This window comes from Polypterus senegalus, chromosome 2 (assembly GCF_016835505.1).
Source record: "Polypterus senegalus isolate Bchr_013 chromosome 2, ASM1683550v1, whole genome shotgun sequence".
Taxonomy (NCBI): domain Eukaryota; kingdom Metazoa; phylum Chordata; class Cladistia; order Polypteriformes; family Polypteridae; genus Polypterus; species Polypterus senegalus.
This window is the reverse complement of record NC_053155.1, coordinates 267,393,635-267,410,297: the sequence shown is the minus strand read 5'-3', so window position 1 is coordinate 267,410,297 and position 16,663 is coordinate 267,393,635. Positions and strand designations below refer to the sequence as shown.

Below are 16,663 nucleotides of genomic sequence, written 5' to 3'. Positions count from 1 at the left end.
CTTAATTATATTCAAAGCAGATTCCTAGTTCTATATAATTTTAATAAATATTTTAAGCATGAATTTAACTATTAGACATTTACACTCACGCCATCTGCAAACATAGGAGAGAGTGATAAACAGTCTTAAATGTAAAAGTACCAAAGTGGCTTTTCAGAACAATGGCATAAAGGAACCTGTTTTCATTCCCAAAACGAACCATCCATATGAAGGTTCTAGAAAGAACCTATTACTTAGATCCATAACAGGTTCCATAAATAGCAATGAATAGATGATAGCAGGTTTATGAAATGGCAATGAGTTCATAACAACACAGGCCAAACTCAGGTTTTCTTGATCTGTTTTATCCTGCTGGGTAGCCTGTTGAATATTTCTGTTGTGTCCACATATTAGGTACCCTTTCAAGAATGAAATAGTTCTCTGTTAAGCAATAGATCAACCTGGAAATACACAAACCAATGTCGTTTTAGAACCAATATTTTTAGGAGTGAATTTTTCTGCATTTTGGGTTCATTAAAAGGAAAAATGACTTTTCAGATAAGGAAGAAGTCTTGTTTATTCAAGAGAGCCCTGGCAAATCTCATTGTGAAAAACTCTTCACTAGTTCAAAGTGTTAGCAGCGCAGAGGTGAGAAAAAGAGAGTTTGGCTAATTGACAAAAGACTAGGAGTCATGAATGCCAGTTTTGTTAAGGGTGCAGATCTTTAAATTGCAACATACCCTTGTATGATTTCTTGGAAATTTCTTTTTTTTTGTTTTGGTGGCATTTTTTATGGCCCTCAAGAACAGGAAGAGACATGAGGTGTGTTAGACTCAGTGCTGTTTGATTGCTTAAATAAATATGCCTTGTTCTGGGGCTTAATCTCATTTGCTGTGTGTGCCTCACTTCAGTTGTCTTAATATTTTACATTATTTATTGTGGGTGTGTTTTTTAACAAATAGCACATTTATTAATAATTATATCTGAAAATAACACATTAAGTATTTCACAAATATATATAAACCCTTTTCCTAACATTGATCATTCCACACACATAATAATAGTAATGCAACCACAACATTAAGACACAGCCCTTTGCGATGAATTAGCAGTGGTCAGGGACACAGGACCAGTGCTATAAATAATGGTGCATGAGGCAAGGCATATTTTTGCCCCTTCTACTAAGGAGTCTGTACATGAAGATACTGGATGTGTATGTCATTTTTAAGATTTGTACTTGACTCTCATTGTTTTGTATTATTTTATAATATTAAAAAGTATATATTGTTGCTGCCTTGTACATATACTGTATATTGTAGTGTAGAATGTGTTTCTTTGGAGTTCCATTGTTATATCCCCATTGTGATTTCCTCATTCAAAACTTGATCAGTAAAGTGTCACTGCCCCTTATGAGTGTGATACCTGCTCCTATGACAGACATTTATGATTGTTCATCGTGACTTTTACAAAAATACATTTTTTCCTAAAGGCTATTAAGGTTCATTAGTTTGTTATAAATATATTGGCATGCACATGCTACAAATTCAGTAACTTTATGAGCTGTGCTTAACAGTATAACCCAAGGCAGTTTGCCTGAATGAAAGCCTCCATTAATTAAAATCTGCTTTAGTGCAGTTTCTAAATCTCAAAACATGAAGTCATTCACATGACATGTATATAAGAATTTAGCCAAGCTTTAATTAATATGTCACCCTTACCTTTGCTCTTTTCTCACCAGTGATGGCAGTGTGGTTGCTCACTTCTCCCTCACATTTACTTCATTGAAATCAGAGGGTGAGATGAAGGACTCTGCTCTGCTTGCCACTGACATTGCAAACGTACTGACCAATCACCTCAGGCAGACACCTTCCGAGGAGAGCACCTCTGGGCACCTGGGAAATTATCAAGTGGATTCATCAACCATTTCCATTCATGGTACCTGGTTTTTACTGCTCTCTGCTTGGTAAATCAGTTGAAATAAATACCTTTAATGCTGGTAGCTACCAAAAATAATGAAAGCATATGCAAATAAAAATTAAAGCAGAACCTTTTTGAATATGTTCAATAGTTTACAGCAGTGCTATACACTATAGGTATCTTCATTATCTACTGTAACTTGAAAATCCCATTTTCATCAATTGTATTCAGTTTATTGGTTTGTGCAGAATTGTGGTACAATGGCTAGTAATGCCACCTTACATCTCTAGAGAGAAGGATTCAACTCTCTGCTCAGCCACTGTCTACATGGATTATTCTCTATATACAGTATTTATAAAATGTTATGATAATTAGTGACTGTAAATTGTATAAACTCTATGAATGAGTGTTGAGTATCTGAGAGAGTGTGTATTCTTAAGAATGGGGGCAGATAACCCTTTTAAGAGGCTGCTATGCATTCTTTTATATACAGTTAAGGACAGGCAGCTTTTAAGTCAAAAAAGCCTCAGTGAATCTATTTGCTGCTGGGTTAAAGGGATCTTCAGCTTTGTAGGGCATACCTGATCTGAAAGTAATTCAATGGATATATCCAAAGGCAGTATTTAAATCAAATCTTCCTGCTCAAGATTTATGAGGTGAGTCAATGTAAAGGTTAACTAGTAGGCTGTGTGCACAGATGTATTGTGTTATTTTGCATGACTTTGCCTTTGGCAATCTTTATGAAGGTACATGGGCCGGGAGTGAAATCAAAATCCTGTGTTGGTCTGGTAATAATAATAATAAAATACATTTTATTTATATAGCACCTTTCCCATGCTCAAGGATGTGAGGCTACAAGGATTATGTTTGAATTTAAGTGTTAGTTGGTATTGCTCCCTTATTTATTCCTCACTTGTATTTTATAGTTAACAAAACGTTCATTTTTGTTTTAAGTGGTGTACCTGTTGTTAAATAGGTACATGTTGTGTTGTACTCCACATGAAAGTAAACCTTTTATAAACCTTTTAAAATGCTATGTTGATAGTGGCGTTCCTTCATTATGGGTCAGTTGGGCACAGCCCACCCAAATGTTGTCCAAAATGACTAAAAAACTTCCTTTGGTAATTTAACTTATTATTAAATGTTTATAACAACCCTCAATATAAGCAATTTTTGTCCAGTTTTCTATAATATGTTCAATGTACCTGCTTATCTAGAAAAATACTGCTTCTTATACAGACAGACCATCACTAGTTTGCTTCCCTATAATCAGGTTGAACTTGCATGTCTTGCTAGTTAATGTTAATTTAGAGAAGACCATACACATACAAGAAAGTTGTGGAATGAGACAACAGGAATTTTCATGCCAAAAACACCACTGTCAAGACTGATATTGTAAAAAAAGATGAGATGGAGATTCTAGTTAAAGATTCTAGTTTTATATTGTTATTTAGATTAGTTAACATGTCTTCTGCTTACTTTTTTGGGGAATATTATGGCAGGAGTGTTTTTTCTGGTAAGTGAAGTTGAAAGGAGGGAGAAGAGAAAGAGAAAATTATGTTTGTGAAAAGAGAATGTACCTTCGATGTTCATCATTTCTGTGTTGGTGAGGACATTGTACTAGGTTTAATGATCCTAAAGGTTGAACGTTTGGGACAGTTGGACTTCTAAAGTATGGAAAGTCATCTGCTTTCTGCATTTCTACAGTTATAGTGATTGCCTGGGTCTCGGTTTCTTGGTTAGAGACATTTTGGTAAAGGATTTTGGTTTCCTTAAATGTTGAGGGATAGTCTAAGGCTCTTGAAGGCTTTGGAAAAGAAACTTAGAGCAATCTGTTGTTCTTCAGCATCATTTAGATTAATGACTTATCTTAGTCATTTTGTGTTCGACCCTAAGGTGGTATAGAGCTTCTTGTCAAAACTGGTGTGCAGTCATATTGTTATAGGAAGAGTGGTCAGAGATCAGAAGCAAATAGCATGGACTTAGAAGTGGAAAAAGGTGACTTATTTGGTGACATATTTTTGTCAAATATGTTTGACAAAACAAACATATTTAATATTTGTTTGTGAAAGAAACTGCTCTGTCCCATAGCACAGCACAGCTGCAGTCGCCTGTAACATGATAAATTTCTTTAGATATCAGTCAAGACAAAGTCTTGAGAAGGTTTTTCTAACTGGTGAAATCAAAGTGAATAAAAATGCATATGTACCTTTTGTTGCGTCTTCTGACATTTCTCTTAAATTTGTCGAGCTGTAATTATGTTAGTGGTGTCTCATGATGATATGAAGTCGCACTGCACCTTGTGTAGGATTTCCTCACCAAGTGGCAGCAGAGAATTTGGAATAAGGCAAGTAATATTTTTTTTCTTTGTTCCAGCAATGGAGAGTAGGACTGTGCTGCTGTAGTTTCCCTACTGCTATTACTTCCTTAATCTTTTAAAAGAATCAATAGGTCCAGGCAGTGCTTACACAGGTATACCAATGATATGTGAGTGTTGCTAGACTGGACTGAATTTCATTGGATTTTGATGATGATATGTGCAGTCTGACAACACTGAATTTATCCAAATGAATATTCTCTGAAAAATTAACAGACAGATTTTGAACCAGAAGAAGTAATTTAAATCATCGTTATGAATTATTTAGATATTACTAGTGCAAAAGAAAACATTTTACAGTATATCAAATACCTTATTTTTAGAAAGTACACCACATACTATCAACTATTTTAGGACATGAATTTAAAGAAACATAAGTTAAATAACCCAAAAATGATGGCTTTATGAAGGTATTATTCTTCTCGTAAATATCTTAAAAGTAGTAATTAATTAGGGTGATCTTAGTTTATTTACAGGTTTTGTGAAGTTTCCTGTTTTTATGGACTTTTTAATTTAGTACTACTCTTTTTGAAATTTCCAGTGATGTCAGAGTCACCTCACTCTTACACAGCTTTGGGTAAGAAGGCTAAATCATTAAGCTGTGACTTGAGGCTCTTTTGTTTATAAATTAGTCAAAAGCTTGTAAACGGTAGAAGTTTTCTTGCTATAGTTATTCATGAGCTTGTTTTATAATGACTAGTAAACATAAGCAGGTCTTGTTTGGCTGTTTGCCAGATACATGATTTAGTGGGGCTAGGTGGCAGTGGAGTGATTTAGCTATTTAAGCAGCTCTTGAGAACGTCTACTAAAATCTGTGTTCATCAAGAGGTTTTCTTAGTTCTTCTTTAGGGTAGTCAATATCTTTTTGATGCAAGCAGTTTTCAGTTGCCTATTGATCATTCAAGTGAAGTAGCTTATCTGGTATTGTTAGCCTCCTCTCTTCCTTTTCATTTTCACTATCTCAATTCAGTTCTACACAGGTCTAGTGAGATTGACTTGATCTCACTTTTCCACACAACCTCTTCATCTTCTGCAAACATCACTCACTTGCCTATCTCAGATCACTTCATTTCCTTTTCTGCTCTGCCTTCTTCCCCTTCTTCTCCTTCTTTCAAAACTTGATTGCATCCTCTGAAAGAAATGCCAGCTGCCTCTTGTCTACCTTCAAGTCTCTCTTAAGTTCTCCTTATGTTCCAAAACCGTTGTCCATCTATCCTAATGATTTTGCTTCCTTTTTTTCCCCAAAGTCACCAGCATGTAAAAACAGTTCAAAATGCAGATGTGCACAGCACAGGTGCAGGATGGGCAATTGCACCAGCCCTTTTCTGTTTTATGTAAGCACTTGTCCTTATTAGAAAACATACATTCATATTTTACTGCTGAACTGCACTGATTCTATTTTTTAATTTTGGTTTGTCACAACTTCATTACTTCCTTAATCTTTTAAAAGAATCAATAGGTCCAGGCAGTGCTTACACAGGTATACCAATGATATGTGAGTGTTGCTAGACTGGACTGAATTTCATTGGATTTTGATGATGATATGTGCAGTCTGACAACACTGAATTTATCCAAATGAATATTCTCTGAAAAATTAACAGACAGATTTTGAACCAGAAGAAGTAATTTAAATCATCGTTATGAATTATTTAGATATTACTAGTGCAAAAGAAAACATTTTACAGTATATCAAATACCTTATTTTTAGAAAGTACACCACATACTATCAACTATTTTAGGACATGAATTTAAAGAAACATAAGTTAAATAACCCAAAAATGATGGCTTTATGAAGGTATTATTCTTCTCGTAAATATCTTAAAAGTAGTAATTAAATCTTAAAGTACAACAAGCACCTAATGAACAGCAGTTTGTATATTAAACTTCTGAGAGCCTATGAACCTGCAGCTACTTTGTTCTAGGTTGATAGCAACAGTAGATTTCATTAATTGTGGCTAACATCTTACTTGCAGCCTTTAATCTGCTTGTCTGGCTGGTAGTAATCCCACGGACTGATGCTGATATCCCCTGCAGTTCACATGGTAATGTCTTCACAAGGATGAAAGCTGCCACACAAAAATAAAAGGAAGTATTTAAACAGCCAAATTAAAGCCACCAGTTACCTGATCGAGCAAGGTGGCGATTTGCCACTATCAGTGGCTTGGTCCCAAGCCTCAATGATACTTAACTCTATAATTTTAGCTTTTTGCTTCAAAGAAAAAACAGCAATTTGAGTTAGCGGTCCGCACACGGAACAAATCTCCAGAAGTTGGGTTCACATTGTTATTTCTACTGCAGTCACTCCAGCCTTTTCATATGGAAGTATATCTACTTGAATATTTACTGGATTATTATAATATAGAATTCACAGAGATTAGAATGTTGAATAAGATTAAGCGCTTACTTTAATTAAGCACTTGTTTTTCTATGTGATTCTGTACCTTATAAGACGTTATTATTTTTAAAATATACATGTAACTACTCCACCAATGTAAAATGACACCCTAAAAGCCAATGCCAAAATCATCCTCTGAACTCCTTGTCTACTGTAAATGACTGACATTTCTGACATTCTCAGTAACTGCAGACACACCACATCCATCCTGGACCCAATTCCTTCACATCTTCATAAGTCCATCACACCTTTCTTTTTCCCGTACGACTCTTCTCGATGCCTCACTTACCTCTAGTATTTTCCTTAATGATTTCAAGAAGTTTTAAGTAGTTCCTATTTTCAAGAAACCCCCTCAACCTGACTGCCATGGAGAATTACTGTCTCCTGCCATTCCTGTCCAAAACTCTAGAACACATGGTCTATATACAACTCTCTTCATTTCTCTGTGACAACAATCTACTAGACCCACTTCAATCTGGATTCTGTAAGGGTAACTCTACTGAGACTGCACTGGTTTGTGTTAGTAATGTTCTTAGATCTACTAGAGCTGCTTCTCTCTCCTCTGTCCTTATCCTTCTTGGCTTTTCATCAGTTTTCAGTACCATCAACCACTCTCTGCTTATCTCTTCCCTTGACAAACTTGAAATTAACAGTTAACCAGTAGACTGGTTCAAGTTCTTCCTCTTGGACTGATCCTTTTGTGTCTCCTGGTCGAACTACTTGTGTTCTCCACAGAAAATTTCTACGGGTATGCCTCAAGGATCAGTTTTTGGTCCACTTCTCTCTACATTCATTCTTTAGGCAATGTCATTTCTTCTCACAGCTTCTGCTACCACCTCTATGCTGCAGATGATCAGATCTTCCTCTTATTTCCCATTTAAAACCCATAGGTTCCAGCCCAGATTTACAGATGTCTCTCTGTCATCTCAACATGGTTGAATGATCATCACCTTAAACTTTTGCAACTCTCTCCTAGTGGGATTTCCAACAGCTGCTATCAGATCTCTCCAGCTCCTCCAGAATACAGCTACTTGACTAGTGTAATATCAGAGAAGGCGTTGTGTGCTACTGAAAGCCTAGCAAAATGGGCATGGTATACTTTGCCCTACACTGAGAGACTAATTATTGCATTCACACTCAAGGAAAATGCTCTAAAAGGTCCAAATATTTTAAGTCAGATGTAAACAGGAATCCACAAACATTCAAATGAAAGCAAATTTGAGGACCTTTGCTTAACTTGGCCATTATGTTTCTTTGAAGGAAGCCGTGGTTGCAGTAGCTCCTTTCAAAAATACACCCTTGCTCAATATGTGATGATACTACTACGACAACTACTTAGATCAACTAGAAATCGATCTGCATATACATGTAATGAATACTAAATATATTTCTATTGTCCCTGCAGCAGGCAATGCAAACAAGATCATTTTCCTCCACTGTAGATAAACAAGGAATACAGTAATCTTGTAGTTTATAACTAGTTCAATATGAAGTTAACAACATTGCCTTTTCATACTAACATTACAAGATCAAAACAGATGACCAGTTCCAGTTAATGATGTGCACTGTTATCTCCTGTTCAAGCTTCAGTAACTTTGTTCAAAGTGATGTAGTGAAACATAATATTCCAGCATGCAGTGTAGTCTCTATTAAGTAGAGAGCATATCACACCTCAGAACCATTGTAACATTTACTTCTGCCCCAAGATGTTGACAAGTTGGTTATTGGAATTTAGCCAAAGCTGTGGATAATCACTGTTGTTATGGTAAAGAAGAAATAAAGGCCAGTTATGCTTTGTTGATTACAAAGGGCTTAGAGAAGTATATCTAGAACAGATGACACTTTAGATACATTAAGTGGTTATTCTGTTCTCAGAACAAGGGACTTGAACTCAGAATACATTCTGATACATACTAGCAAGAATGTGTTAAAGAAGTAATGAAAAAGAAAAGGAAACATTTTAAAAATAACGTAACATGATTGTCAATGTAATTGTTTTGTCACTGTTATGAGTGATGAGTGTTGCTGTCATATATATATATATATATATATATATAGCAAAATACCCGCGCTTCGCAAGTACTGCATTAAAATTTTTATTAAGAAGAAAATTTAACCTTTTTAAACTGAGGGAAAATATGCCAATAATTATTTGTTAAGGATCTCTTTGTATACCATGTTGTCAGTTCGGCCCTCCGGTTGTAACATGACCAAGCTGTGCGCTGAGCTTACTCTTGAGCATGCAACTTACAGTTGGCCATGTGAACAGTAATCTTGTCTCAAATCTCACAGCTTGGATTGCTGCTGTCATAATCGGTTTGAGTTTCATGGTTTGTTTCAATTACGACAGTATTTGCAGGATTTCTTGTGTTGAAGTGACATTCGGCATCTGTCAAGCGTTGTAAGCACACAACCGGTTTCATCGATAAAATCACATCCAGCTTTTGAGAGTTTAAACATTCATAAACATCAATGTCCACTACTGAAATCGTCACCTGTGAATCTAAGATGCTTAAGAGGCATTGGCGGTTGTCGAAAGGCGTAAAATATTTCGGTACACTTGAAAGCGACAACTGAACAATTCAGCGGCAGCCATCAACTCACATGCAGAACCCTAGGTGAAGGGCTTAAGCATTTCACTCTTATAGTGCTCCTGTGTAGTATAATTATCTCCTGTACCGTCATCAGTCCACACCTTGAACCTGTCCCAATCATTCAATACATAAGACACAATGTTCCTCCGGATATCAAGAGTGAGCCTGATATGGCCGTGCAATATGTAACAAAGAGAATGGAAAAGGTAGGTGCCATCTCCGGGCATGGAAACCACTCGGTAAGTGACAGTTCTTTGATCGATAGTGATCACCTTGATAGACATGGTAATGGGGGTTTGAATGATAAAGGAAATGGGTACCTGAGCAATGTAAAGTAAGTCTAAAATACCTATACAATAACTATAATTATAATAAACAAACAATAAAACAGCGGAGAAGCCGTGGATTAAACAAACCGGCTGTAGTTATCAGTAGGGAGACGTGAATCCCGTGGCGAAGCAAAGAAGGGAATGTAGAGACCGGAGCGACGGACGGTCTTATATAGGCAGGCAGCCAACAACGTTGGAGGCTTTGGGATGGGGGACCCAACGCCACCTCACACGGTGACCGAGCTACAGGCTATGGACGTATATATGTAAGTAAGTAGGATTCACTTAGCGTTGGGAACCCGTGTACCAAATTTCTTGAAGATGGGACCATAAGTAACAAAGACTGTTGAAAAGTTCAATATGGCGGCTGACAGTGGCATCATACCACCAAAATAAGTACGTACATTGGTTTTGGTTAGTGCAGGGAAGCCGCCTATTAAATTTCGAGAAGATCGGGCCATGAATAAGAAAGTTCAACATGGCGGACGTTGTTGACCATTATGACCATTACGTGTAGAATTTCGAAATGAAACCTGCTTAACTTTTGTAAGTAAGCTGTAAGGAATGAGCCTGCCAAATTTCAGCCTTCTACCTACACGGGAAGTTGGAGAATTAGTGATGTTGAAAAGTTCAATATGGCGGCCAACAGTGGCGTCATACCACTGAAATAAGTATGTACATTGGTTTCGGTTAGCGCAGGGAAACCGCCTACCAAATTTCATGAAGATGGGGTCAGCCTTCTACCTACACCGGAAGTTGAAAAATTGGTGACGTTGGAAAGTTCAATATGGCGGCCGACAGTGGCGTCATACCTTCGAAATAAGTAAGTACATCGGTTTCGGTTAGCGCAGGGAAGCCGCCATAAATAAGAAAGTTCAACATGGCGGACGTTGTTGACCATTATCGACTGTTATGACCGTTACGTGTAGAATTTCGAAATGAAACCTGCTTAACTTTTGTAAGTAAGCTGTAAGGAATAAGCCTGCCACATTTCAGCTTTCTACCTACATGGGAAGTTGGAGAATTAGTGATGAGTCAGTGAGTGAGTCAGTCCGTCAGTCGGTGAGTGAGTGAGGGCTTTGCCTTTTATTAGTATAGATTAATTGAGAGATCTTTTTCCCAGTGTCCTCTTGGATCTTTGAAAAGGAGGGATTGTAAGATGATTTTATATATTGTAGAGATGGAGTCTAAGTCCTTGAGATTGACCAATATTTTTTCCAGCATGGATGAGGGTGCAAGATGAGGAAAATCTGGAAGGTTCTGTTTAACAAAGTTCCTGATTTGAAGATAGTGAAAGAAATGTGTCTAATCTAATATTATATGCTTGAGAATTTACTGGAAAGAGTACACTTTTATTCAGATTAATTCTGAGACCAGAGATCTTTTGAAATTCTGTAAATGCTGCTAGGACTGCAGGTACAGAATTTTCTGGGTCCGATATATACAGTACCATATCATCTGCATATATTGAAATTTTCTGTTCCAGTCCTTCTCTGCTAATCCCCTTTATCTGATCAGTATTTCAACAATGTATTGCCAGTGGTTCAATGGCAATCGCGAACAGCAGCGGTGACAGGGGGCATCCTTGTCTAGTACCACGTTCTAGTTTAAAGTAGTCTGAGCAAATGTTGTTGATGCAAACTGAAGCTTCTGGGTTAGTATACAGTAATTTAATCCATGCACAAATGTTCGGGCCAAACCCAAACTTCTCCAATGTAGTAAAAAGGGTACAGTATTTCCATTCAGTCATGTTGAATGCTTTTTCTGCATCCAGCGATAATATTTCTGGGGTGTTTGATTTAGTTGGTGAGTATATTACATTAAACAGGTGTTGAAGATTTGAAGATAAGTGTTGGCCCCTAATAAATTCAGTTTGGTCTTGTGATATTACCGAGGGGAGCACTTTCTCCATCCTTCTAGCTATGATTTTAGAGAGTATTTTAACGTCGTTATTCAGAAGTGAAATTGGTCTGTATGATGCACATTGTAATAAGTCCTTATTTTGTTTTGGAAAAACTGTGATTAGTGCTTGGCGAAAGATTAGAGGAAGAGATAGGTTATCTCTGGCTTCTGTAAATTTTGCTAGTAGGAGGGGAACTAGCTGAGCGGAGAATTTCTTGTAAAATTCTGCAGGGTAGCCATCAGGGCCTGCTGCTTTCCCGCCTTGGAGTGACTTAATAGCATCTAGTAATTCTGATAAAGCCAGAGGTTTGTCAAGTTCCTCCGCACTAAAAGTGTATATTTGTGGTATCTGTAATGTATCCAGAAATGCATTAGATTGTGTATTGTCTTCTTTAAACTCAGTAGTATATAGGGATTTATAGTCAGACTCTGAAAGTGTGCATTATATTTTTGTGTTCAATGATTTTATCTCAGTTCGCGTTGGTGATTACCGAGATTGCGTTGCGCACTTCTTGCTTGTGAATTTGTTGAGTTAAAAGCTTATTAGCTTTCTCTCCATGTTCATAGTAATGATGTCTGGATTTATAGATTAGTTGTTCAGTTTCTTTAGTTGTCAAGAGGTTTAATTCTGAATGTAGAGCCTGCCTTCTCCTATGTAGAGTCTCACTTGGCAGTCTGGTGTGTTCTTTATCTATTTCAGTAATTTCGCTTTTTATCTCTGCTACTTTCTTGGCTTCGGATTTATTTCTGTGGGAAAGATATGAGATAATCTGTCCTCTTAAGTAGGCCTTGAGTGTTTCCCAGAGTATTCCTGCAGAGATCTCGGGGGATGTATTTGTCTCGTGATTTTTTTTTTTTTAACACAACGGTAAATACCTTTCCTAAAATGTTATTTGAGCATTAACAACATTTATTTATATAGTATATTTTCATTCAAATGGTGTAGCTGTCATTCAAATGGTGTAGCTGAAAGTGCTTTACAAGATGAAGGAAAATGTTTATTTGAAACAAAAATAAGATTAGGTAATTCTAAGTAACAAAGAATAAAATAAGGTCATATGGCCAGAAAAAAAAACAAAACAAAAAAAACTTCAGATGGGCCAGAGAAGAAGTCTGTAGGGGTTCCAAGGCCAACAGACCACCCAGCGCCCAGTGAGCATTCCTCCTAACATAAACAACCTAAATCAGTCCTTATGGCTTTAAGGCTTCACATCACAGAATTTGATGATTACATGTGGTATCTACTTAAGTGGTAAAAATGCAGTGTGCGTTATTTTGGAGTTTTTTTTATGTGGGAAGTAAATGCTTAAGTTGGTTTGCTCCCATCTCAAACAGGAAAACATTTTGATTTAACTGAAAGTATATAATCAGAAACACCAAATTATACTTTGTTACTTAATCTAAGAAATATTGGTTGTATCTGGTCATGAGCTGTAGTTTATTGTTCTGGAACATTAGCTACTGGATAGTACATCCTGTGACATTCTTTAGGATTGTAACAGACAACAAAATTCCACTTGATACGGTAGATGATTGGCCCAAAGGAGTGAAGAGCCATACAAACACTGGGAACTGACCTTGATGACTTGAATATTGAATATACAGTGATCCCTCGCTATATCGCGCTTCGACTTTCGCGGCTTCATTCCATCACGGATTTTAAATGTAAGCATATCTAAATATATATCACGGATTTTTCGCTGGTTCCGGATTTCTGCGTACAATGGGTCTTTTAATTTATGGTACATGCTTCCTCAGTTGGTTTGCCCAGTTGATTTCATACAAGGGACGCTTTTGGTGGATGGCTGAGGAGCAAATCAATCAGAGCACGTATTACGTATTAAATAAAACTCCTCAATGATATACGATATGCTTCCCGTGTGGTGCTTCGCATACTTGAAAGCCAGAACAGCACGTATTAATTTTAATTGTTTGCTTTTCTCTGTCTCTCTCACTCTCTCTGACATTGTTCCTGATGGAGGTGTGTGAGCAGAGGGGCTGTTCGCACACTGGCCTAGAGGATATGGATGCTCCTCTAAAAATGCTGAAAGACTACCTTCACATTGCTCCCTTCCTTGCAGCTGCTTTTTCCGGCGGTGATTCGCATAATTAAAAGCCTGAACAGCCCAATTGATTTTTGATTATTTGCTTTTCTCTCTCTCTGTCTCTGCCTCTCTCTCTGACATTCTCTGCTTCTGACGCGCACTTCTTTGAAGTGGAAGATATGTTTGCATTCTTTTAATTGTGCGACGGAACTGTTATCTCTGTCTTGTCATTGAGCACAGTTTAAACTTTTGACTAATGGGTGATATTTCATCTCTAGAGGGCTCTAATAATGTTAAAAAACATATTTAGGCGGTCGTAAACAGGTTTTCTATGCTCTAACTGTGAAAATATTTGATTTATAAATAAAGAATCCTACTTCGCGGAAATGCATTTATCATGGTAGAGTCTGGAACGGATTAACCACGATAAACAAGGGTTTACTGTAAAGAAGGAAGCAGAGAAAGCAATACTAACCTTATCTTTGTTGTTGTCCCAAAAGCAAACTGATTTAAAAAATGATATATTCTTCTAAAAGTGCCTTATAAAACCTCATGTCAATTCCAGATTGAAGTATGCAGATATGGTGAAAATCTTATAAATGTTCAGAATGAGATGCCAATTGTTAGAAAATACGGATAAAATGAAGTGCACCTTTCCACTATTGTAAGGGTCCACCCAAGATATTTAGCCAGCTAAATAATAATCATATACAGTGATCCCTCGCTATATCACGCTTCAACTTTCGCGGCTTCACTTCATTGCGGATTTTAAATGTAAGCATATCTAAATATATATCATGGATTTTTCGCTGGTTTTCGGATTTCTGCGGACAATGTGTCTTTTAATTTATGGTACATGCTTCCTCAGTTTGTTTGCCCAGTTGATTTCATACAAGGGACGCTATTGGTGGATGGCTTAGAAGCTAACCAATCAGAGCACGTACGCTCCTCTACAAAATGCTGCTTTATCGCAGTACTTCGGCATACTCAAAAGCACATATTGATTTTTTGATTGTTTGCTTTACTCTCACTGTCTCTCTCTGACATTCTCTGCATCTGACATTTACTTCTTTGAAGAGGAAGATATGTTTGCATTCTTTTAATTGTGAGAAAGAAATGTCATCTCTGTCTTGTCATGAAGCACAGTTTAAACTTTTGACTAATGAGTGTTATTTCATGTCTAGGGGGCTCTAATAATGTTAACAGTGTGGGAAAATTTATAAGGGCTTAAAATATATAAAAATAACCATACAAACATATGGTTTCTACTTCATGGATTTTCATCTATCGCGGGGGGTTCTGGAACGCATAACCCCCTCGATCGAGGAGGGATTACTGTATATTCAATATAATATACTTGTATACACAAATATATAATATACAGTGTGTGTGTATATATATATATATATATATATATATAGTGAGATAGGGCCAATACCCCCAGGCCGCCAGATGGAGCCCTCCTTACAGCATAGTGGTGCCCCGAATGCCAGCAGGGAATTATGGGCAGCGGACTTTTAATGCACAGCCCTGCTGGATACCATGGGAGCCGCCAGGAGTTGCTGCAGGGAGGCCCAGAGACTATTTTCCCTACAGCCCAGAAGTACGTCCCAGTCACATGGACAGAAGAAATGACATGCTTCCGGGATGAAGAAAAGGAGTTTTTATAGTCAGGGACTATAAAGGACTCTGGGAAATCCCAGACATACGAGCTGAGTTGGGAGGCAGGGTGGCTAAGTGTCTGGGAGTGGAGGATTGGTTTATTTGAGAATTGTGGAGAGGAGCGTGCTTTGTGCACTTTATTTTGTAATAAATAATTATTGGACTTTTCATCTGGTGTTTGACTGTCTGAGGGTTCAAGGGAGCGAGAAAGCCCTAATCTGTCACTATATATATATATATATATATATATAGTCACATACATGTGCAAAGGAGGCAGCTAGAAGAACCAAAAGAAGGTAATTCTATGCCAGGTCAGGGGGTAGCAGGGAGCAATTAACCTCACTTAATGTCAGTTTCATTTCCGCCTCCAAGAACGTCAATTCTGCCAGTCTTTACAAGCCAGTCTATTATCAATCTTCTATTTTTACTCAGTTTCTGTTTTGAACTCAACTTGTACACTTCTGTGTTGCCAAAGCTCCAATATTGCAGCCTTATTTAAGTATACGGGTGGCTGCCCCAAATGTCTTTTGGTGTCAAGGTCTATTCGTTTTACACTGGCGTAGTCTGCAGGATGATTGCCTAAAGAAGACCCTGACACCCAACCAGGGCCTTCAGCCATTAAAGGATCAAGTGGGAGAGTACCGTTCCTAAGTTGCTGGGTTGGAGACTGTCACTGTGGGTAAGGGGAACCTGGGGCGAGCTGCTACCCAGGGGTCTATAATGGATCACTGAGCACATTGATCAGGGGCCTACGAACTAGAGCCGGGGTAGGATCGGGACACTCTGGAGACTTATTATGGGCTCCCTGGAAAAGGGACTGCTTCACGAAACCCGACAAAGGTAAACTCCTTTGTGAAAGGTGGGGATGCCATGGGCCAGCAGGCAAGGAAAATTTTCCAGTGGGAATTTAATACATCTTTGACTGCTCGCTGCTCCTCAGGCTTTCATGGGCTAAGATCGGGTGATGGCTACGGGCACAATGCCCGGCAGGTGGTGGAGCAACTAGCCTGTGCACTGTTGTTCAGAGTCCTCCCCAAAGATCTCACCCAGCCGGCCTGGGGACAACCCATTAAAAACATGATGTCTTTAATAGATACTGTAGAAAAAATAAGAGCGGAGACCTACTCGGGAGAACTAGAACGGGACCTGCGTGAATCCAGATTATTAGAACAATCTAGACGAGAACAGGCCATTCAGCCCAACAAAGCTCGCCAGTCCTATCCACTTGTTTCCTTCAAGAAAACATCAAGTCGAGTTTTGAACTTTTTTTTTTTATCCTATGTCTCTATATCTGACCCCCATCTTCACACTACGAAGCAAGCGCCAGGGACTCCTGAGACGCAGCATCGGTTTTCTCGTGGCGAGAAAGGGGTCTGCGAGGAGAAAGAGAGGAGGGGGTGGTGCACTCTTGCTAATCCTCTGGCATTTCCTTAAAGTGGTGATAATAAATGGATTCAAAACAA

At 38.0% G+C, this 16,663-nt stretch overlaps 1 protein-coding gene across 1 annotated transcript in view; it reads left to right on the top strand.

Moving 5' to 3' along the window:
* LOC120524493 (suppressor of tumorigenicity 14 protein homolog) overlaps positions 1-16,663 on the top strand; it is a 129,144-nt gene that overhangs the window by 24,202 nt on the left and 88,279 nt on the right. The window contains exon 5 of the mRNA XM_039746328.1: positions 1,718-1,914. Within this exon, the coding sequence (XP_039602262.1) occupies positions 1,718-1,914 (197 nt within the window). The remainder of the gene's footprint in view (positions 1-1,717; positions 1,915-16,663) is intronic.